Source organism: Chenopodium album, chromosome 4 (assembly GCF_948465745.1).
Source record: "Chenopodium album chromosome 4, dcCheAlbu1.1, whole genome shotgun sequence".
NCBI lineage: Eukaryota > Viridiplantae > Streptophyta > Magnoliopsida > Caryophyllales > Amaranthaceae > Chenopodium > Chenopodium album.
Window position 1 is genome coordinate 61861223 of NC_137837.1, and position 24479 is coordinate 61885701.

Here is a 24479-nt window from a genome sequence, read left to right on the forward strand (position 1 = left end):
TCTCTTTGTCAAGGGAAAAGAACAATTGTTGACAAACGGTTTCAAGAGATAAAGAGAACAATGAGTGGAAGACTTTCCTATCAATCCCCTTAATATTTATTATAGTCTCAAAAGCGCTTAAGTGGAAGTAAGGATTGTCTGTTGCCTTGAACCTAGGGATGTCATTGGCATTGAACTTCTGCTGAACAAGCTCCTTGTCCACCAAGACCCCTTGCGAGCTAATGCCTTGGAAACTATAGTCATTAGAGAGCTTGCTCAAGCTTTCTTGCATGAGCTCCATTTGTTGTTTCCTCACAGAGTCATTAATTTGAAGGGTCAAAGCCTTCATCATCTCAGTCATGCTAGCCACGTCCTTCCTAAGTTCGTTGACTTCTTCTTGACTTGCCATTATCTTCTTAGCTTTTCATTTCCGACTGACTTGTTTATCAAAAAGTTGTACTTGAACGAAGGTTTTTTCCTTGATTAAATGCCCTTCCTTTCTTGACCAAGCGCTGTAAATTAAACCATTTTACTTGTTTTAATGACTTGACTCAAATTAACTTTGACTTTATTGGTTTTAAAAGGCAAAAAAAAGCAAAATTGAGGTGCATATTTTTGGGAATCAAGTATGTGGGTTCAAACGAGTGTGGTTTTAATTGGAGGATTAATATCTAACTTACCCCTCTAAAAAATGACGAAAAACACGCACATACAAGACTCTCTAGACTTGGTCAAGGTGTAACATGCATATTAAGTGTGTGCTTTATATATGAGTGCAAGTGACATGTTTTGACTCTTGTGTAAGACCGTGGGACTAAGTGCTTAGACTCAATTAAGGACTAAACATGGCTACTGCCATAAACTGGTTAAACTGATTAATAAACTGTTTAATTAGACTCGTCGTGAAGACTCGAGCAAAAACCTGGATTGTTGCCGAAGCAACAGGATTGTTGCCGCACACTAAAGCCCAGCGCTAGACGACAGAGTTGTCGCCAGGCGCTGGACACCAGTGTTTGGCGCCACAGTCCAAACCTTTGCGCCATTGCTGGAACATCGGTCTGGGACTGTTTCCAGTGTTTTGCTCTAAAGGGACAGACCCAAAGTCGTACTAAGTCAGGTTTGATCCATTTATTTAGACTTTAATTACTCAAATTAATTAATTAATTAAGCAAAGTCATTTTATTCATTAATTGGTTTAATTAGACTCATTCAAAAGTCAAACAAACGGTTTGTGTAAACACACATAGGTTATGCACAAGCAAAGAATGCACAAGTAGTCAAGTAAGCACAATATGATGCAATGAGTTTGCGACCTAACCATGGCTCTAGTTCTCTAAAGTTTAAAGATATGGGTTAGTCAAAGAGGGTCCATGGTAATGAGTCTGGATGCATCGCGCGGAAGCCTTACCTTTGGAAGGGTTGGCGCGTATGGATGGGACCCCGCAAGTTAAACTTGCTTCCACGGTTTGGTGGATTCACAAACTCGGATGTACCCGTTGTTGCCAGGAGCGTTCGATTGGGCGGATGGAGCGTGAAACCCCAGAAGGTTATGGCCATATGTAGAACACATATGGGTTCAGAAAAGAAAGAAAAACTCAATTAGGAAATAGAACCGAGCAAACAATACTAGAACTAGTCAAAACAAGAAGGCAAATTTCTGGCTCGGTATTGGAATAACTTGGCGCGAGACAACAGAGACTGGCGCCAGGAGATGACTCTGTTGCCAGACGACATTGTTGTCGCCAGGCGACAAAACCATCGCAAGGCACTGGCTTTGTTTTCTCGTTGCTAGTTCCTACATGCCTCAGCAGCTCTCTGTGTTCTTAGAATTTTCCAGTGTTCGCAGTATTATTTTGATTCTAGTTGTGAAAGATATTTCTCAAATTTACTACGTGTAAAAATCCTATGTTTTTTACTCATTACGGATGGTGTTTCCAATGAGGACCTTTTTATGCATATCAATAATGTTAATCAAAATTACGCACATGAAATACTTAGAACATTTTGAGTCTCATCCGCTCATTCTAAATCATTGCCAAAATAAATTTTAGGATTTAAAATAGAAATTGTCCCTGGCGGAGTCGCCAAAAAAACTGTAGGGAATATTTCAAGCAACCCAAACTTGAACCCCACTGTGATCATACACTTAAGTATGGTGGCGTCCAAAGGGAGGGAAACGAGAGCAAAAGAGTCGCCAACAAGTTTTAGGAACTTGTAAACCGTTCACAGGGTGAAGGTTACACCCCTTCACAATCCATGAGATCGCTAACTCCATAGGTCTGGAACCATGATTGGATATTTGGGGATGAGGGTACGAATCCAATCTAAAAGAGAAAGAACCCGCCCTATAAAATAGGCTCTACTTTATTCTGCTCGTATTCATGTGCGCTTTCTGACTAACATGCAATCATTAGGTTAACCCTAAACCTGTTTAATCTATAATGGTTGAATATTAATGCACAAACAAAACTATTATTGGCGATCACTTGAATTAAAATCATATTAGCCTAAAACAAATCATTAATTATCTTATTAGGCGTGATTTTAAGTACAAATTCCCTTTCAACCTGCATAAAAAGGCGTGATCAAGAAATAACAATAGATATATATCAAGCATAATGATAATAACAATAATAACAACAATCATAACAATCATCATAATAACAATCATAATCATGTTAAAGCTTAATAATAATAACAAGATCCTAGGCATGATACTAACATGATTAATAAGAAACCCTAGCATGTCACTAAACATTAAAGATCAAAGCTTTAAGCCTAACATGATATTGATATGATATTAGAAAGTATAAGAAGCACCCTAAACATGATCCTAGAAAGCAATAAATAACATCCTAAAATGATACTAGGAATTAATAAATAATAAACATGCTTTCTACAAGAATAGAGCAATAAGATTACTTACTTTGATGCCTCGTGCCTCTTTCTAATAATAAAATACACGCGTTAGTAAACTTCAATAAAATATTAAAATCAAAGAACAAAGAGTTAAAAAGTATAGACTGGATTTGGGAACAAACCCTCAGAAGGTATCAACCTTTCACGTCTGGGGCGAAGGCAACTTCGAACTTGGCTAGGTGTGTTTAGAACTTGTGAATGCGGAATTGTGTTTGTAAAAAGGTTGGTTTAGAAAGCAAGAGGGAGAAAGAATAAGCTAATGCTCAGAGAGAGAATATAGAGAATTGATGGTTGTACTGTGGATGTTGAAAACTAGTCCGGAAACCGATAGAAAAGAGATCGAGTTCCAATAGGAATAAAACACTTCTTGTCGCAAGACGACAGGACCAGCGCCAGGCGACAGGTATTAGCACCAGGCGCTGTTTTAGAAAATTCACACGTTTTCCACAGGGAATCCTTTTCTTAACATGATTAAGTCGTAAAATCCATGTTTCAGGTTAAAATCGTATTTTCATAAAAACACTTATTTTATTCCAAATAAAACTCTATAAAACATAATTATCAATCCTAACTCCATTAGGATTTAAGAGAACCTTCTAGATAATTCTAGAAGACTATAATCAATCCTAATAGCAAATGATAATTAATAATAGGCCCTCCTCTAGATCATTGGGCCGCATGTAAGAGCCAAATCGGGCCCAACTTAGTAGTTTGGTCATAACTTCCTCATTATTCATCGGAATTGGGCTTATAATTTATCGTTGGAAAGCTCTTTTTGAGCCTAATCCAACTACACTATTATTGGACCCTTATCATGGACCAAACTAAATTGGACTGGCTATTTTCAAAAATAAAGTAGGTTTTGGAAAACAAAAAGAAGGATTTTAATAAAAGCTACCGCAACACTAAACATTTCACACTTTCACTTTGTTCGATTATCTTTCGACGTGAAAGGTATTCATCACTGGGTTTGGTTTTGGGGAGACATAATTGGGTGTCTACATGTGTCATGCTAGTTTTGTGTGTGATAAACTACAATGTGGCATTGTGTTCATGTATGTAATGCATGCCAAAAACTGGCGTGTTACACATGCAGCGTGGCTCGCTGAATCTATGTTTTCATCAAGTGTTTTTTTACTCGAAGCGGGATAAATTACAATACGAATTTAGACCACTCGTAAACACGTTAAAAGCCATAGTATCAGCATAGAAGCAACAAATATGCACACTTAACATTTAGTTACAAATAATGCAATGAAGTTCGTAACCTAAATGTAAAGGTTCTATGTTCTTACTATTAATTGGCTTCAAGGGGTGGTCACAAATGCATCATAGTTGAATGTTCGGTTGCGTAGCAAGTCATTCGGTATTTTGAGAGCACATGTTTGAATACGGACGACGACTCTATGATCTTTTAATGGGGACGAAGCGACTCCAAAGCTTGGTTCATCTATGCACTAAGGCCAAGCCTTATTGCCATGAAAGTTTTTAGTAGGCATAGGCTAAACCTGGGAGGTGATAATGGGTTAGTTAAAGGTTAACGACTAGTAGAACTAAAGGTTGTTAGTCACTAAGGGTATTTTGATGTATTTTTGATAAACTTGGGGGTTCTATCGTGAAGCAAAGGTAAGAGTATAAAAAAATATTAAAAATATACACTTTGATTAATCCAGAAACATATAAAACATGTGTTTTTTTTAAACTCAAACTTATCAAAATCAATTACGAGGTATCATAAACTTCTCTCTCTAGGGTTTCTGGTGCATGTTTAGGGCGATTACTAACATAAACTAACCTCCATATATGGTGAAGAAGAAAAAGAACTCATCCTCAAATAATATATTGGAGAAGAATGGATCTACTTCAATAATAACTACTGGTGGTGTTACTTCAGGAGCTAGTGGTAATGTCGATCTTAGGATTATGTTGGTGCCGAATGGAATGGGTGGTCAGGTGGAGCTGGTTCAGTCTCCGCTAATTCATCCAAGTGTTGGGCTTATTACTAGGAAGGAGCATGAGAGTTTAATAGAGCAGAAGCGAGTTTTGGGTTTTCCTTCAGTGAACGATGAAATCAATGGAACAGTAACCAAATCTCAGAGTTTGGGGGAAACTTCAGTCAGATCTGGGAATGCTTCAGCTTATGCGATTGAGGATGAAACTCATTGTTTGAATGCTATGGGGAATATTGTTGAGGAAGAACTAACACTATGGGCAAGGAGAAACAAGTTCAGCGCCGGCTTGACATGGATAATCCAAAAACTACCTGGACAAGTTTTTATTTCAGCGTTCTCCATTGACGAGCAAGGGTTTAGCTCTGCAATTTTTTACTCCGGTGGTGAAAGAAGGGAAGAAGGTTGCTCAAATGCTGAATGCAGAGACTGAGGCTATGAATTTGAAATGGCTTGCTTCGATTATACTTTATGTTGTTGGAGATACTCCCACTCTTTCAGCGGTGAAAAGGTATACTGCCTCAATCTGGAATCAAGTTCAAATTCCATATGTTTTCTTGCATGATGATGGATATTTTGTTGTTAAATTTAATTCTATTGAGGATAGAGATGTGATTTTGATTAGTGGACCTTACAATTTTTTTGAATAAACCACTGATAATCAAGCCATGGTCTGCTCATTTCAACTTCTATGAGGAAATCTTGAAAGTGATTCCTCTTTGGATTAAGCTCCCTAATCTTCCTTTAAATTGCTAGAGTGCTGATTCTCTGACTAGAATTTCTAGCACCTTAGGTGTTCCCTTACTTGCTGATGACTGCACTACTAGGCAATAGAGGGTCTCTTTTGCTCGTATTCAGATGGAAATGGATGTTACAACTACACTCCCTGACCATGTTTGGATTGAAGATGAGATGGGAGTTGCGTTCAAGCAAAAGGTGGTTTGTGATTGGAAGCCAGCTTACTGTAAAAAAACGTCAGATGTTAGGGCATGATTGCTCTGCTTATAATAAGCTGGCCAAGCTTGTTGCTCCTATGAAGAAAACTCATAAGCAAGTATGGGTGCCTAAGAACGTGCATCCCTAACAAACTAATCAGCAGCCTAACCAAGTGCTTTAACCAGCCAATGCCAATAATGTGAGCACTCCTGAACACCACACATTTATTGGTAACCAATCTGGTGCTGATGAAGGATGGAGAGTTGCTACAAAGAAAGCTAAGAATAGAGGAGTTCCTATTAGCTCATCTAATACCTTTAACTCTCTCTCTCGGAAATGGATGTGGCAGAAGTGGAAAATGTGGATGCAGAAGCCAGTTCTACTCAGGATGTACTTGAGGATCCTCCAGATGTTTGATGATTAGTCTATGCACTTGGAATATAAGGGGGTTAGATGACCCTTCTAAGGTATTCTCTGCTAGAAACTAGAGTAAAACCGCAAAATTGTAATAAATATATGAAGAAATTTGGTAGACTTTGGCAATGGGAAACGAACTATGCTTTTTGTGATAGAGGCAAAATCTGGTTGGGGTGCCAGCCTAACAATGTTACTGTTTCAATTCTCTTTATTTCTTCTCAAGTTATTCATTGTGAAATTATTGATCTTGCTCTAGGTCAATCTTTTTTTTTTTTTTTTTTTTTTTTGCTGTGTATGGGTTGCATTCTGTTGAGACCAGGAAAGCTTTGTGGGTTGAGTTAGGGAGTATTTTTGCTTCTGTTGGCAATCAATCTTGGCTTATTGCTGGGGACTTTAACATTATGTTAAATCTCTCTAATCGTGTTAATGGCACTATTGTTAGTTATGCATGAGATTCATGATTTTTCTGAGTTTATCACTACCTATAATCTTACTGTTATTAAGAGTATAGGTCACTATTATTCTTGGCATAAAGGTGATGTGAGCACTAATACTGCTAGTAGGATAGACTGGTGTCTTGGGAATACAGAACGGATGATGATTAAAGGTGATATAGTTGCTGAATATCTAAGCCCATCCATTTCTGATCATAGCCCAATCTTGGTGGATTGTATTCATAATGCTCCTGGGGGTGGAAGACCTTTCAAGTTCTTTGACTACCCAGCTGATCATAAAGAGTTCCTTCCTATTGTTAATGAATGTTGGAGTAATGAGGTTGCTAGCTCTGCTATATTTTCTGTTTGGTCAAGGCTGAAGATGATCAAAGGGAAACTTAAGGGCCTACATAAGGAGGAGTTCAAGGGCCTTTCAGAGAAAATTAAGATTGCTCGTGCAGACCTGAATACTATACAATCTCAACTGCATAGTGATTATTCTGATTTTGATCTTCTTCAACAGGAAAGAAACAATGTTGCTATTCTTAAAAAATGGCTAAATATTGAAGAGACTGCTCTAAGGCAAAAATCAAGAGTTCAATGGCTTCACACTGGGGATTCTAACCATCATTTATTTTACTCTTCTGTCAAAGAAAGGCATAGAGTTAATAGAATCTCTATCATTTATAATTAGCAAAATGAGAAATTGACTAAACATGATGATATTCAGAATAAAATCCTCAGTAACTATGGTGGCTTACTTGGGTCTTGTGCTACTCATCTTCTTATGATTAACCTCCCCATAATGAGAGCTGGTCCTAGAACTGACCTTGAAATTGAAAGTGCTCTGAATGGGATTGATGATAAAAAAAAGCTCCCTGGAATTGATGGATTGAATTCTGTTTTCTTCAAACAGGCTTGGGTTACTTTGAAATAGGATTGTTTGGTTGTTAAGGAATTTTTTGATAAGAAGCAGCTCCTAAAACAAACTAATTGCATTGTTGTTACTTTGGTTCCTAAAGTCTCTAATCCTACAAAAGTTAAAGACTTCAGGCCAATTGCTTGTTGCTCTATGATCTACAAAATCATTGCAAAGATCTTGACTGCAAGGCTTCAGTTAGTGGTGGGATATGTGGTTAATGACTGTCAGGCAGGTTTCATTCCTGGAAGACATATTTCCGATAATATCCTTTTGGAAACAGAGCTCATCAAGTGCTATACTAGGAAACATATCTCTCCTAGGTGTATGATAAAGGTTGATCTCAAAAAGGCTTATGACTTCATTGAATGGAGTTTTCTGAGTAGTGTTATGCAAGAGCTTGACTTTCCAGATAAATTCCGAGATTGGATCTTTGCTTGCCTAACCTGTGTCTCTTATAGCATCCTTATTAATGGAAAGCCTAGCCCTCCTTTCCCTTCCAAGAAAGGGTTGAGACAAGGAAACCTTCTTTCTCCCTTCCTCTTTGCAATAGGCATGGAATACTTGTCCAAAAACATGGATTACTTGAAAAATGACTCAACTTCAATTTTCATCCAAAATGTGAAAAATTGAATATCACTCATATCATATTTACAGATGACCTTTTGATGTTCTGTAGGCCTAATATAATCTCTGTTACTGTGCTCTTTCAAGCTTTTCAAAAGTTTTCTTGTGCTTCTAGTTTAGAAGTCAACCTAGAGAAGAGTAATGTTTACATTGGTAGAGTTGATTGGGGTGAATAGCAGCAAATCATTACTAAGCTACAGATTCCAGCTGGTTCTTTCCCTTTCAGATATTTGGGTGTGCCCCTTGCTACTACCAAGCTCTCTTATGCTGATTGTAAACCTTTAATTGAAAGGGTAATTGCTAGAGCTAAAAGCTAGAATCTCTCCTATGATGGCAGACTACAGTTGGTCAAGGTGATTTTATTAAGCTTGCAGACATATTGGTGCCAGATTTTTATTATCCCTAAGAAAGCTATTAAGGAAATTAAGAGGTTTTGCAGACTGTTTCTTTGGACATGAAACATTGAAGCTTCAAAAAAAGCTCTTGCAGCCTGGAATACTCTTTGTCTCCCTAGGGTGGATGGTGGATGGAATACCAAGGATATGATCAATTAGAACAAAGCTGCCATTTGTAAGCTCTAATGGGCTATTTCTTGCAAAAAAGACAAGCTCTGGGTAAGATGGGTAGATGCATACTATATGAAGAACAATGACATTTGGACTGTTAGGTGTCCTGCCAATAGCTCTTGGGCTCTAAGGAAAATATTTGACTATTCTCAAGTCATTACTTCTGCTGGTGGATGGGGCAAGTTTGTGAAAAATGGGTCATTTTCTATTAAAGAGATCATCTACAGGGTGACTTTGAGAAAGTTCCCTAAAATAGAGTTTTGTGTCAAAATCAGGCTTCTCCTAGGATCTTATTCTCTACTTGGCTAACTGTTAACAACAGACTCCCTACTAGAGACAGGTTGGCTGCTTGGGGTATTGTGACAGATGTGAATTGTTGTTTATGTAATGCAGTGCTTGAGTCGGTTGAACATATGTTCTTTTAGTGTAATTTCTCTGCTCAGATTTGGACTATGGTTCTTAAGCTCCTGCGTTTTGATAGATCTCCTAATACTTTCTCTAATGAGCTAGCTTGGACTGTGAAAAGTGCTAAGACGAAGACTGTTAAGCGTCAACTATTCTTGATGTACCTTGTTGATTGTCTGTATGCCATATGGCTGCACAGGAATGATCAGGTCTTTAATCAATGTCACAAAGCTATGTCTGCTACTCTGCTATTCAAGGAGATCAATTTCAAAGTTGCTTGCATATCTAGTGAAACTCTGAGGAAATTCTTGTTAGACAATTGATCTTTTTAATGTCTGTTTTTGTTTTTTTAGCTATTTTGACTGATGAGTCAGTTTTTTGGCTTCTTTGGCTGTATTCTTAACTGTTATTTTCCTTTTTTAATTTCCAAAAAAAACATATGTTTTTTATATATTAATAAATAAAAGTCAAATTTGATATAAGAATAGTGCAAAAATCAAATTAATGCATTTAAAAGATATACAAAGAAGTTTCATATGTCGGGCCTCGGATACAATGCATAAAAACTAGGGGTGAGCAAAAATATATACGGGGTACTATGTCCCGGACCCGGAGCTGGTTAGAACCTATCCTAAAACTGGTTATAAGTGGTTCGAATCCGAGATCTTCTTCAACCCAGTAGCCGACTTGTACCCGGAACCAATTCCACAACTGTAAAACTCTTAGTCCACTTTATTTAGGAAGACATAGCCTCTTCGTTGGCCATATAAAATTCATAGCACAATATTAGTTTCTAACTAACCAGTCACCCACATGGCCACATAAAATGAGTATTCTCTCACTTCTAACACTAATTAAACTCCTATCGTTCATTAGCCACCCGTCACCATTATCTACCATTCTACTTCATAGCTTCCACCCCCCAAAAATCTTTTGCAACTAATTTAGAGAACACTTTAAGAAATTAACTCACCCATCCGAGATCTTTTACTCCATTTTTAGATCTAAAACACATGTTATTTTACTTAGTTGTTTGGAAAATTTGCCAAAAATAAGACCACCTTTCACCGGTTTTCCAAGAATAGAACGACCTTTGGATTATTTCAAAATAAAACGACCTTTGATACACATCTGCCAAAAATGTAATGTAACCGGTTCATAACCTATTTAATAGGTTACTAGTGACAAGTGTCACAATGTCGTTGGTCAATTTTTTTTAATAAAAAACCTTAAAAAAATTTAAAAAAATACTTAAATTTGAAAAAAAAAAAAAATAAAAAAAAAAAACCTCCCTATCCCTGTCGACAGCCACCCCTATCACCGGGCCTCCCCATTACCTCCGGCGGCCAGAGCCCCTACCCCGACGCTAACGACACCGCTCTTCAGACACCGACCACCTATATCCTTCCACTCAACCATCTTCCTCGTACCCGAAAACCCTTCTCCTTCACCTCGAAAACCCTCTTCCCTCTCCTCAAAAACCCTCAATTCCCCACCGGCCGGCACCCAAACCACCTCCATTTTGCTAGAGAACCAATTTTGCCCCTCCCATAGTCGTTTCCACCCCCTTCCCCCTTTGAACCACCACAGTAACTCTAAAACCCCAAAATCGAGTGGTGGTTTTAAGGTTTAAAATCTCATCGAACCCCAAAACTCCTACATCTTGGGCCGGTGGCTCAAAGGTATAGATCTGGGTCAAGAGGGGTGCCATTGGTGACAGGTAGAGGGGCTCTGGCTGTTGCCGGTTGTGGGGAGGGCCCGACGGTGAGGTTGGTGACGTAAGGGGAGGGGTTTTTTTTTAAATTTCAATTTTTTCTTCGGTTTTAATTATTTTAAAAGTTTTTTTTTTAAAAAAATCAGTATTATAAAAAAATGTTAAAATTAAATTAAATTATTTCAACCAATCACACATGTGACACTTGTCAAATGTAACCTCTAAAACAGGTTATATGTTTTTTGTTCTATTTTTTGCAAATGTGTAGCAAATGGCGTTTTATTTTGAAATAATCCAAGGGTCATTCTATTCTTTGAAGACCGGTGAAAGGTGGTATTATTCTTGGCAAATTTTCCTAGTTTTTTTTTGGGTGGGGAAGGGGGGGAGAATGAACAAGATGTAACAGGTTAACTTAATGGAGATGAAGAAGAGGAAGAAAATAATAAAGAGAAAGATGCATCAAGCTCTAACCCTACTCTTATTATTTTGAGTTTTTTGGTTGATTTTGTGTGATTCCGACCTATTACATACGACAAACAATTAATAAATTTATAAAAATTTAATATTACTCATTTTTGCTAATCTTATTAATATCTATCTTTCTTTCCTTCTTAGTTTTCTAATATATTTTTTATAGACAAGTGTATACGAAAATTATAATTCGGAGGAGCGTCGGCCAAGAAACACACTACTTGATGAATATTAAGCAAGTCATGCTATTAAACCTTAGCAATTACCTTAAACTTGTCAACTTACATGAATTAATTTCTATTAATTACTTAGTTTATCAATTAACTTGAATCTTATACTTGAATCTTGTAATGTATAACTTTTTAATTTTATAATTTATGTTTGCATCTTACACTTGAATTGATATCAAAGAATTTATTTTCAAGAATCGAGAGTATAAATCTCATTTGCAAAAAAGACAAAAAAAACAAATTTATTATTTCAATTGGATTTAAAAAAGGAAAATTTGACACCAACAGTCCCAACTATGACTAATCTTATTTTTAAAGGGGTCAATTATTGATTAACTCAGGATGATCCTAACTTAAGGGGGGTCCTTATCAAAGAGTCCCGAATATATTTTTACATGGTTTGACTGCTTACTAATTCTACATACATGCCAGATAGGCGACAAAAATAAATCCTCCACCATTATAAACACTGCCCCACCCCCCATCCCATGTACACCATCTTCATGTTATTTTTCGAAAGAAAACGAACCACTAAAAATACAACACGTGTTTTAACCATTTTATCTAGTCGATCGTCATAAGCTAGGGACTATTTTAAGGACACTCCCAAAATTGGGACCACCATGAGTTAATCGATAGTTTTTTTTCCTTTAAAATGAAGTTTAAGATTACTTACTAACGTATTTGATACTTAGTTATACATTCGAGCTTAGGCTTCCCTAAGTTGATATGAGCTCAAACACATTTATAATCAACCCAAATAATTATCGACTAATTTTTAATCTTAATTATATAATTTGATGCTTATAAGAACGAACATGCATGCTTCTGTACAGTACAATATTAAAATGTGAAACTTGAACTACATTACACTATTATTAACAACACAACAATTTTTATACGGCACGAAAATAATACTTATATAATAAAGATAAAACAAATCATGATAAACAAACTCTAATTTTGTGTAAAGGCATTCATGCTACAAAGCGCATAATAAAGATTAAAAAACGCACATAGTAATTAAAGGTGTTTCATGAACTATAATGGAAACATAAATTGCTACAAAAGATCATAAAAGTTTGTTTATTCTGTAGCAAGTAAACATAAATTTGTAGCATGAATTCCCATGATAATTAGTTGCCATCACCATGATATTGAAGTTTGAAATCATCAAGATTGGCTCCAACCTCATCAAGTGATTTCGAGAAAAAGCTTTTGATGAGGCCCTCAGTTGAGAATTTCTTATAAATAGGTGGATTTTCCTCTGATGTTAATTCCTTTATTGGACCATGTATCTTCTCGGATGAGTAAATTCCATTATAATTTATTGCAATGGAAATCCTTCGTCCAATTGTTTTCGCAATAACTCTATGACAAACTCCTTTTATCATATCATTAGTTATCATCTGTAAGATATAAGATAAATATATATAACACACCAATAAAAAGCTTAAAAATTACACACTTATATAAGAATTAGAAATTTAATAATATAGTTTTAGAGGTAAAAAAATAAAACCTGAAGTATTTTTCCAAAGTTAACAATCAAAGCACCAGAAATAGGCTCCACAGTAACCCATTTTTTTTCATGAAGGACCTGGAGGCCACCAATATTGTCTTGTAAGAGTAATGTGATAAATGAAGTATCAACTTGAGCATCTAATCCAATGGTCAATTCTGGTTCTGGACATGCTGGATAATAACTGTTAATTATGGCCCAGCTTTTTGTACATTTTGCCATATTTCCAAGACATTCGGGTTCAAGTCCAAGACCTAATGATATTGACATAAGTATGAGATCAGCAAGCTTATGGATATGGTTAACATACTCCAATGTCACATCCCTGCAAAAACGAATTCATTATATAAAAATCAATATTTAAAACAAACCATTTGAAAAATATATAGTATAGTTATGTGTATGCACATGTGAAGCAATTTAATTTGCATTGATTGTCTGAATTTGTTAAGGATAAACGCACTGGTGCTTTTATTTGGTTGCCTCATATGAAAAAAACCAATGACTAACATATACATTAGTTTCATAATCAGTTGATTTATATGTTGAGGGATGACAACGAGTTGAATTTGGATCAAATTCTATTGGATCCAGATCCACCTTCATTCTCTAGAGATGAATCTAATTCGTGGATCCAAAATTTTTGGATCTAGATCTATATCAACCGAATCGATGTGAGCTTTTTTTGCAATAAAAAGTTATTATTTTAGATATTTTTTTTATAAAATCTAAGTGCAGTGTTATTTTTAAGTTTATTTATTTGATTCCGCGCTTATACATCATTTATTCAAAATAACAAAAACTAAAGTTATAAAATCACTGAAAATAATTCCTCCTTTTCATTTTAGTTGGCACGTTTCATTTATCCACAATTTTCAATACATAACTTCAAATTTTATATCAATTAATGTTTGAAAAAAAAGAGACTGAGATAAATCAAACAAGACCTCTCATATTGATGTTTTTATTAAGAATAAATCATAAAAATAAGTCAAAGTAATTTATGTATTTAGTGCTCAAATCAATTAAAAAGAAACGGATGGCATATATATTAAAGAAATAAAGTTTCTCAAATAAAATCAATTATATGAGAAACGCTTAAAGTAAGATTTGTGGGCCACCAGATCTAGACAGAGTAGATTATGCCTATCAGAAACAAATTTGGATCTATTGAGTCCAAAACTAGAGGATTTAGATCTTACAAAATGGAACTAGACTCACCCTATTTGGATTGGATAAAAGAACCATTTCCATCCCTATATATACTACTTATTTGTTTAAGAACTAAGGCTTAATGCACTATTTTGTAGCAGACTATTCAATACATATATACAGGCTTAGACTTATAGAAAATTATATCTCCTTGCCACGAACTAAAAATCTTGTTTGCCTTTGCCACAAGTTTTGAAGAAGGAGAATAAAAAGAAAAACTATGGAGATTGGTTTTTTAAAGATAAATATTTATATAACAAGGTTTGTAGTTTAAAGTGAAAAAGAAAAAATAAACAGATATTAAGGTTTGGTTGTTTGAAAGTAAACGGAAAAAAGGTAAAATGGATTTTTGTTTATATACAAGGTTTATGAGTGAATTAGAAATTATTTTAGTTATGAAGAGAGTATATATCTTATGTATGATAACAACATTTTTGTAACTCAATATTGGAAAATAAATAAGTGTGCATTGTGTGAGACAAATAATTAACTTACCTGCATATAGGAGGCAACTCTTGAGGATCAACTTCACCATTAGTAAGTCGAGCGTTCACATACAAAGTGTCTCTCCAATTTGCAGCCTTTGACTGATACAAGTCATGGTTGCTAAAAAAGTACACAGGCTTTGACTGAAAATCGCGACTATAGAACATTTTTTTAGTCTCGGCATCTTGTTCATGAAACATTCGACTTCTTTCAATCATTAATTCTAACAACTCCTTAGGAATCCCATGGTTTATCACTTGAAAAAACCCCCCATTCTTTTGATGCCACAATAGTTTCCTTGATGATCTCAGCAGTGCGATCTTTATTTTCACCAAAATGTGCAAAATCTATTACCGGCACACTTATATCATCGGAACATGTACCAAAATCTTTTAAACGATCCTCAAGCGGTCTAACAAACATGCCGGGAATTTTTTGGATTCCTGCATCTACAAGCCCTTTCACCCCAAGTTTTCCTTCATCGAATGCCTTAAGTTCATTAAGTCGATCATAACTACTTTGTGTTTCATTGAAGGCATTTTGGGTATCCATTGGATTTTAAAACCTTTCTTTGATGAAATAACTTTAAGAGAATTTTTTTTGTTTTCTTTGGGGCTTATATTATTTTAGAATTGATGAAAAATCTAATAAAAATTGATGATTATATAACATTCGTAAATCAAATGCATGAGGAAATCATGGGCTAATCAAAATGCTTATCCATGTGAATCTCATTAATTTATTAACATAATCAATAGACAACTAATAAATTGGTAAAATCAGATTGCTTATCCATGTGAATAAAATGAATTGGAGAGCTAAGCTAATGTAATCACTTATTATCCATGTGAATCTCATTAATTGGAAATAATCAATAGATAAGCTAGTGTGATCACTTGTTTATCCTTGTGAATTTCATTAATTGGAAAAAATCAATAGACAACTATGCTAATTTAATCACCTTTCTTATCCATGTGAATCTCATTAATTGGAAATAATCAATAGACAGCTATGCTAGTGTAATCACCTTTCTTATCCATGTGAATCTCATTAATTAGAAATAATCAATAGACAGCCGTGCTAGTGTAATCACCTTTCTTATACATGTGAATCTCATTAAATGAAAATTAAATAATCAATAGACAGCTAAGCTAATGTAATCACTTGCTTATCCATGTGAATCTCATTATATAGAAATAATCAATAGACAGATAAAATAGTGTAATCACTTGATAGTTCATGTAAATCTCATTAATAGGAAACAATCAATAGACAGCTAAGCTAGTGTAATCACTTGCTTATCCATGTGAATCTCATTAAATAGAAATAATCAATAGACAGCTACAATAGTGTGATTACTTGATAATTCATGTGAATTTCATTAATAGGAAACCATCAATAAACAGCTAAGGCCCTGTTTGATTCACCTTAATTTTGCTGAACTGAAATTATTTTTACTGAACTGAACTTATTTTTAGTGAACTGAACTTAATTTTACTGAACTGAAATTATTTTTACTGAAATTAAATTATTTTTACTGAACTGAAATTATTTTTACTGATTTTCTATTATAATTCTTCTTTAAGAATATTGAATTTTACTGAACTGAACTTATTTTTACTGAACTGAAATTATTTTTACTGAACTGAAATTATTTTTACTGAACTGAAATTAATTTTACTGAACTGAACTTATTTTTACTGAACTGAAATTATTTTTACTTAATATTATTTTTTTAAGGTGAAAAGAACAAGGCCTAAGCTAGTGTAATCACTTTCTTATCCATGTGATTCTCATTAAATAGAAATAATCAACAGACGACTAAAATAGTGTAATCACTTGATAATTCATGTGAATCTCATTAATAGGAAACAATCAATTGATACCTAAGCTAGTGTCTTGCTTTTACATGTGAATCTCATTAATTGAAAATAATTAATAGACAAGCTAGTGTAATAACCTTTATTATTCATGTTAATCTCATTAATTGGAAATAACCAATAGACAAATATGATAGTGTATGTAATCACTTACTTATGCATGTGAATCTCTTTATTGAAAATTAAATAATCAATAGACAGCTAATAAGATAATGTACCATGTGAGTCTCATTAATTTGAAATAATCAATAGACAGCTAAGCTATAGTGTAATCACTTGCTTATCCATGTGAATCCCATCAACTGAAAATAATCAAAAGACAACTAATTTAAGCTATTGTAGTCACCTTGATTATCCATGCATGTGATTCTCATTGGGAAATAATCAATAGACAATTAAGATACTACATGAGATGCATATGTGAGGTCATTGCTTTATCATGTTAGAAAATAGTCTTCTACAAGTATTCACGACATACTCTGTAATGCCTAGTATTATCGAACCACTATTTTATGTGAATTTTAACATATTAAACCTAACTATTAATTTAAAATCTCAAATTCTAATTAATGTTAATTAAATCATCAAAATCATTATTCTGATTTGTGTGTCATCCCAAGCCCGAAACCCTAATTTTAATATTTTGACGAAACAATTTAAATTTAATATTTAAAAGGTTTTTAATTTGAGTTTTAATCAATTCATTATATTGGACATGTTTGAATCGATATAGCCTTAAAGGGTGATTCCTTAACCTTAAGCGTCAATTCAGTAAGTGTTACACATAAATTATATGCAATTTTGATGTTTAACGTATTGCGATTGATACGAGTCATCATGGGTGATTCCTTGACTACAGTGCCAATTTGATAAGTATAAAATGATTTCAGGGTTTTTAAGACGTTTTACGTTCAATCATATCAATATTGATAAGTGAAGTTATATAGGGTGATTCCGACAATTCGTTTATCAAATTGATATTGTTTATAACAATAATTTAGTTCTTCTATTTATAAAACTCATTATAATGTCAATTAGATCATTAGAAATGAATAATATTATTGGTTTCGCATTCGTCTTTATATATATATACATGAGAACCAAGGTGAATAATAGGAACTAGGAACTAGGAACCAATCTCAGCTTTAAATCGTGCTCTATCCGACGGCTCACATCTCACCTGCATTCATTAATGGCATTTTTATAATTTTGTGAATTTTTAAATTTTTTTCCAGTTTTAAAACTTTTGAGGCAAATTCATTTATTTTATGATTGATTTTACTTACTTTTACTAACTTTTCATTTACTTTTTAGAAATGAAACTGGAAATTAGTTTGTAAAGTTAAAATATTACGAAAATGCCATTAATGACACGGGAAGCAAGATGACCAATTAACATGACATATATATATATATATATATATATATATATATATATATATATATATATATATATATATATATATATATATATATATATATATATATATATATATATATACATATATATATAATTGAGATCATGTAAGAACCAAGGTGAATGATAGGAACTAGGAACTAATCTCAGCCATTGATCGCACTCCATCTAATGGCTCATATTGCACCCGCTCTCATTAATGGCATTCTCGTAATTTCGCTATTTTCAAACTTTTTTCCAGTTTTTTTTAACTTTAAGACTGATTTCATTTACTTTTACTAAATTTTCATTTACTGTTGAGAAATGAAACTAGAAACTACTTTATAAAGTTAAAATATTACAAAAATGTCATTAATGACACGGGAAGCATGTGAGCCATTCGATTAACATGATCTGAGGGCCTAGATTAGATCCTAGTTCTTATTTTAGCCTTGGTTATTTTAGCCTTAATTGGTTCTCATATATACTTCTCTTCCCAAATATAGTTTTGGGCCTATTACTTGTTGTTTAATTTCGAGCTTTTAAGTAGCTTTTGGACCTAGCTTTAGGCGGGTAAGTGAGCAGCTATTAGGGCCTAATACACTCTCTTCTTAAGTTTAACAAACACATCCTAAGTGAGCCCAAAAGGGCAATTAGTCTTAGCTGCACCCTAGTCCAGCTATCCTAGATGCACCACGCCCTATAAAATGAAAATTTAGTGGAAAATTTTGAACAACATTAACTTTAAAAAAATGAACATTTAGAATGAAAATGTAAAATAAGAACATTTAGTACTAAGAATTGAACATGTTTTAAAAAAATGATCATTTAGTATATTAAAAATGAATATGATTGTCATATATGCATTAAATTGCTCTACCACGACTTTATAATGATCATTTAGTAAAAAAGAACTTATGAACACGTAAAATAAAATTGAACATCTAGTAATAGATAATGAACACGTAAAAAAATTAACATTTAATAATAAAAAGTTAACATGTCAAAAAAAAATATGAACATTTAGTATATTAAAAATGAGCATTTATCATACAATCATGACATAGTTGTAACATACTTTATAAAAAGAACATTTCATCAAAACATATGAACACATTAAATAAAATGAAAATTTAGTACAAAAAAATAAACATGTAAAAACTGAACACGTCAAAAAAAAAAATAATGAACATTTAGTATATTAAAAAAAGAACATGATTTTCATGTATTCATATTGGTTAGAACTTCATTGTATATAATTATTAACAAAAAATTAAGATAAAATAAGTGGTTAGAATATGTTCGTTTTTAATGTACTAAATATTCGTTTTATAGTGTACTAAATGTTTGTTTTGTAAAAAATGTTCAATTTCAAAGTAATGCGTATTCATTTATTTTTACAGAAATTATACACAAGTTCGATTGTAATTATTTTTACTCTTAAAATTTGAATATCCACCTTAAATCTAATATTAGTTTATCATAGAGGCAATAATTATCGATCTATAACATGATATATAAGGAATCACACACAATGCAAAATTGATAGAAGTCAACTATTTTATAACATTCACATATTATAATCCAAAAATAAAAAAAAAAGATCAAAATTACCTTAAGATTCACGATCGCATTAAAGATGCATGACGACAATGAAGAATGCAACAATGGTGACAAATTTGAGAACATCCAAAGTCAAAGGACAGAGAAGTTAAAGTCGAAGGAATGTGAGGTAAGAAAGAAAATTAACTTATAAGGAAGGAATAAAAGAGGAGAAATAAAATTTTGAATTGAGAACGAAACAAAGGAGAGAGAAAACAAATAGATGTAAGAAAGAATAAAACCTCCTCTTCTTCTGATTTTTGGTGGCCTACCTATACATCAAGGTCACTATTTCTTTTCTATTAGGTTAGAACTGGTAGGTTTTAGGCATAGATTAAAGTATGGGTAGAAAACATGTCTAGGGGTGGGTTAGTACATGATTTTTTTTATCACCTTATGTTTATTGTAATTGGTGTATTGTAGAGCAGGAATTAGTTATTTTAATCCATGTTTTTGTGCCCAAACTTGATAGATATCAAAGCCTTGATGTTACATTGTTACGAGATCTTTGTATGATATTTTAATGAGTTTATACATGATTTTAAGACACAAAATACACCATAGGTATTGTTGTATATTGCTCCTAATGTTGAGAGTGTGTAAGCTATGTTTTGGTTTGATTTTGTGCCTAAAAGTATGTATCATCATGTTGAGTATATTCCTAAGGGGCAAGTTTTGGTATGATTTCATGCACAAAGTTGAGTTTGAGGGTTGTTGTATATTCAGGTTTGGAAGCTTTATGAAAATAGCATATTAGGAAGTGAATGTAAATAATCTATGGTCAAACTTGTGTCTATTATGTCCTATTATGTTTTATGGTATTGTATAATAATGGGCTATGTTAAATTATGAGTTTTGGTTGCTTTTTAAGTGATCTAATTACACTTATGCGCTGCTTACATGTTAGTTCAGGTATGATGTAAATAGAGCTAGTTATTTATACGTTTTGCCTACTTTTCATGCTTAAAGTTATGCTTATTAGGTCCTGTTATGTTTTTAGAGGTTGTACGTTAATGGGCTAAGTCTAAATACATAAATCAGGCGAGTTTAAGGGTGTTTTAGTATCTTTGGTCCTGCTGTAAGTGTGTATGGGTTGCTGTCCAATTGATTTTATTGGACCATGTTGGACTTAAATTTTAAGTCTATATTGAGTTTATATTTTGCTTAGTAAGTGTATGAATGTGCCCTAATTCTTCTTTTAGAGTGACTTATGGACTTGTATATTTGCTGCCTGCTTTTTGTTGTTGTATGCAATTATAGCTATGGTTTTTAGTTTAATTAAATGAATTTACGGAATTTTTTATTGTAAATATTATATATTAGTTGAAATTATATTTGAACTGAGTGTTATATGAATTTTGGGACATTATAAACCCCTAAAGTAACTCTATTAGTGGGCTTCTTGCTGACAGTCTCAATCCTATACAAAGGAGGATGGTTATGATATTTTAACTTTGTCGCATCCCAGGACATGACCAAAATGATATTTTCAAGGGGGCGTTCTCTACTCAGCGACGCACTGTACTTCCCAAACCCAGGAGTAGTGATAGGTATGCAAAGATTGCTAGGTCGTCGCCCAGAAGTGACGCGGCACATTGCCCGAGTGGGGTGTCAAATGAACAAGGGCTAGCCATTGGGAATTCCCATTTGAGTGACGCGTTGCACTTCCTAGACCCAAGTGTAGTGATAAGTTTGCAAGGGTTGATAGGTTGTCGCCCAAAAGCGACGCACCACAATGCCCGAGTGTAGTGTCAATTGATCAAGGCCTTGTAGTTGGGGGCACAAGATAGTGTGGAATTAGGTAGTGTAGTACGAGGGACGTGGTACGAGTGAGCGTAGTACGAGTGAGCGTGAGATGAGGGAGTAGTTTAGGAATTGGTTCTTGGAATGTGGGGTCTCTTACGGGGAAATCAACTGAGGTGGTAGAAGTGATGAACAGAAGACGTGTGACGTGATGACGTCATGTGTCTCCAAGAGACAAAGTAGATAAGAGAAGAAGCTTGAGGCTTGGTTTTAGGGTACAAAGTGTGGTACGTTGGACAGGAATTGAGCCACATGACTAGGAATGGTAGACTTATAAATGGGGTTGGTGTGATTCTTGATGAGAGGTTATTGAAAGAAGTAATCGCGGTCTATTAGAAGAGTTATAGGTTGATAAGGGTGAAGTTGTTATGTGGCAAGAAATTCTGAATGTTATTATTGCTTATACTCAGGGCCGGTTTTGGGCCTGTGTAACCAGACCTACTGCAAAGGGCCCCAAAAACAAAGGGCCCAATTTTTTTACAAAGTATTAAAATAAAATCTGGAATCTTCTTCTTCTTCATAGCTATCTTTAATGGGTCAACATTCAACAATTACTCCTAGTTTATTCCGTCAATCAGCTTCCTAGTTTTTACAAAAAGATCCAATTTTCCATGTACAAATATTTACCTTCCTTTAATTTTTCCATTTATTCAAAAAAAAACCCTCTAATTACTCTCTTTTCTTGCAATTCCCACAAAAATATCAAACCTTCCATATTCTTCATTTTAATTTCTGCAATTATACTCTGTAATTGATAATGGAGCAATTATATCGATTTTTGCCTCATTTAATTTTCATTTCAACGTTTAAAATTTTCAATCCAATATATACTCCTACCAAATTTTTATCTTTTCATAAAAAATTATTGATTAATTTTGTTCTTAAGGGAAAAAAAGTTAGATTGATTTGGCCTTAGAAATCGGCAAAGTTTTACAATTGTCCGAAATATTGATACAATTTTATTGTTGGAGTCTTGAAGAGGATTAATGGAAGCTTTCATCTTCATTGTTCAATTGCTCGAAATCTGGAAAATGGGTATGCGTTTTTTTTTCTAAATTAATAAATCAGTTTTTTTCTTTTTTTTTTTTTTAATTTGAAATAAGTAATTTTTCGCTAATCAGTGACATTTTTTGTATTGCAGATTTTTTACAGTAGATAAATGACTTTTGTAGGGAATATTTCAAGCATCATAACCCCAAGCTTGAACCCCACTGTGATCATACACTTAAGCATGGTGGCATCCAAAGGGAAAGAAAAGAGAGCAAAAGAGTCGCCAACAAGTTTTAGGAACTTGTAAACCGTTCACGAGGTGAAGGTTACACCCCTTAACGATCCATGAGATCGTCAACTCCAAAAGGTCTTGAACCAAATAGGGTTCGGGGATAAGGGTACGAATCCAATCTACAAAAGAAAGGACCCGTCCTATAAAATAGGCCTCTACTTTATTCTACTCGTATTCATGTGCCCTTTTTGACTAACATGCAAACAATATATTAACCCTAAACCTGTTTAATCTATGTTGGTTGAATATTAATGCACAAACAAATCTATTATTGGCGATCACTTGAATTAAAATCATATTAGCCTAAACAAAATTATTAATTATCTTATTAAGCGTGATTTCAAATACAAATTCCCTTTAAACAAGCATAAAAGGCGTGATCAAGCAATAATAATAATATAAATAATATCAAGACATAAAAATAATCATAACAACAATAATCAAAATCATGTTAATCATCATATTAAAATTAAAGCCTAATAATAATAGCAAGATCCTAAGCATGATACTAACAAGATTAATAACAAATCATAACATGTCACTTATTAAACATTAAAGATCAAAGCTTTTAACCTAACATGGTACTAACATGATATTAGAAAGAACAAAAGGCACCCTAAACATGATACTAGAAAGCAATAATAACATCCTAACATGATACTAGGAATTAATAAATAATAAACATGCTTTCTACAAGAATAGAGCAATAAGATTACATACTTTGATGCCTCGTACCTCTTTCTAATAACAAAATACACGCGTTAGTAAACTTCAATGAAACTAATAAATCAAATAATTAAATTAAATAATTGTAGGAAAGAGTTAAAAAGTTTAGACTGGATTTGGGACCAAACCCTCAGAAATTATCAACCTTTCACGTCTAGGGCGAAAGCAACTTCGAACTTGGCTAGGTGTTTCTAGATCTTATGTATGAGGAATTGTGTTTGTAAAAAGCTAGTTTAGAAAGAGAGAGAAAGAAAGCATATATTGCTCAAGAGAGAATAGAGAGAATTGGGTGATTGTGAATTGATTGTTGATGAATAAAAACAGAGGTTCAGGACCCTATTGATAAGAAAAATAGTCCGAAAATAGGTAGAATTTGATAAGGAATAAAACTCCATGTTGTCGCCAACAAACCGACCTTGTCGCCATCTGTCGCCACGCGACAAGCCTTGTCGCGTGGCGACAAGCCTGTCATTTGGCGACAAACACAGTTTTTGCGGATTTTGTTTTTATCATATCTTTTGATCCAGAAGTCCAAATAAGGCATATAATATGTCTTTGGAAATCTCTTGAAGTCTACTTTCCAATGAAATTATAATCAGATTAAAATATTTTTTAGATAAAAAGATATGGCCGAAACAGTGGAAGGGTGTAAGTTTTGGATAGAGTTTCGTATTTCTTTCATATCTTTTTTGTTATAGCTTGGAATTAATATTATAATATATCATTGAAAATATAATTTCAACATCTATCCAACCATATAAATTTTGGATAAAAATATGAGGCACGAAAATAAAATCTGACTGTCTTTGGACATGTTTAAATCCAAATAGAATTAGGACTTTAAAAAAGGAAAGTTTTATTCATATTCAGATTAAGTGACCCACATCAAAGGAGTATACACAACTCCCTTGAAAGAAAGGGTTTCCTCTATCTCAAATAGCGACCTACTGGTTATTCAACCAGAACTTCTACCCTCTGGGATCGATCTTTTCCTAGTTTTCTCG

General features: G+C 33.7%; 1 protein-coding gene and 1 pseudogene across 1 annotated transcript; one reads left to right on the forward strand and one right to left on the reverse strand.

The window, feature by feature from the left end:
• Nucleotides 1-6626: 6626 nt before the first annotated feature.
• On the forward strand, nucleotides 6627-8186 carry LOC145627985 (uncharacterized). Its single transcript, XM_081680324.1, has 2 exons — nucleotides 6627-7298; nucleotides 7572-8186. Exons 1-2 carry the CDS (start codon nucleotides 6627-6629, stop codon nucleotides 8184-8186), a joined length of 1287 nt encoding a protein of 428 aa, XP_081536450.1.
• A 4516-nt stretch (nucleotides 8187-12702) lies between these two features.
• LOC145627986 (1-aminocyclopropane-1-carboxylate oxidase homolog 1 pseudogene) lies at nucleotides 12703-15338 on the reverse strand (annotated as a pseudogene).
• Between the last annotated feature and the right edge of the window lie 9141 nt (nucleotides 15339-24479).

Bases quoted from the DNA above. Each gene is read 5' to 3' on its own strand.
- LOC145627985 (XM_081680324.1), top strand. From the start codon at position 6,627: ATGGCACTATTGTTAGTTATGCATGAGATTCATGATTTTTCTGAGTTT. The intron at 7,299-7,571 runs GTTAATAGAATC...ACTTTGAAATAG, and splicing joins CTGTCAAAGAAAGGCATAGA to GATTGTTTGGTTGTTAAGGA.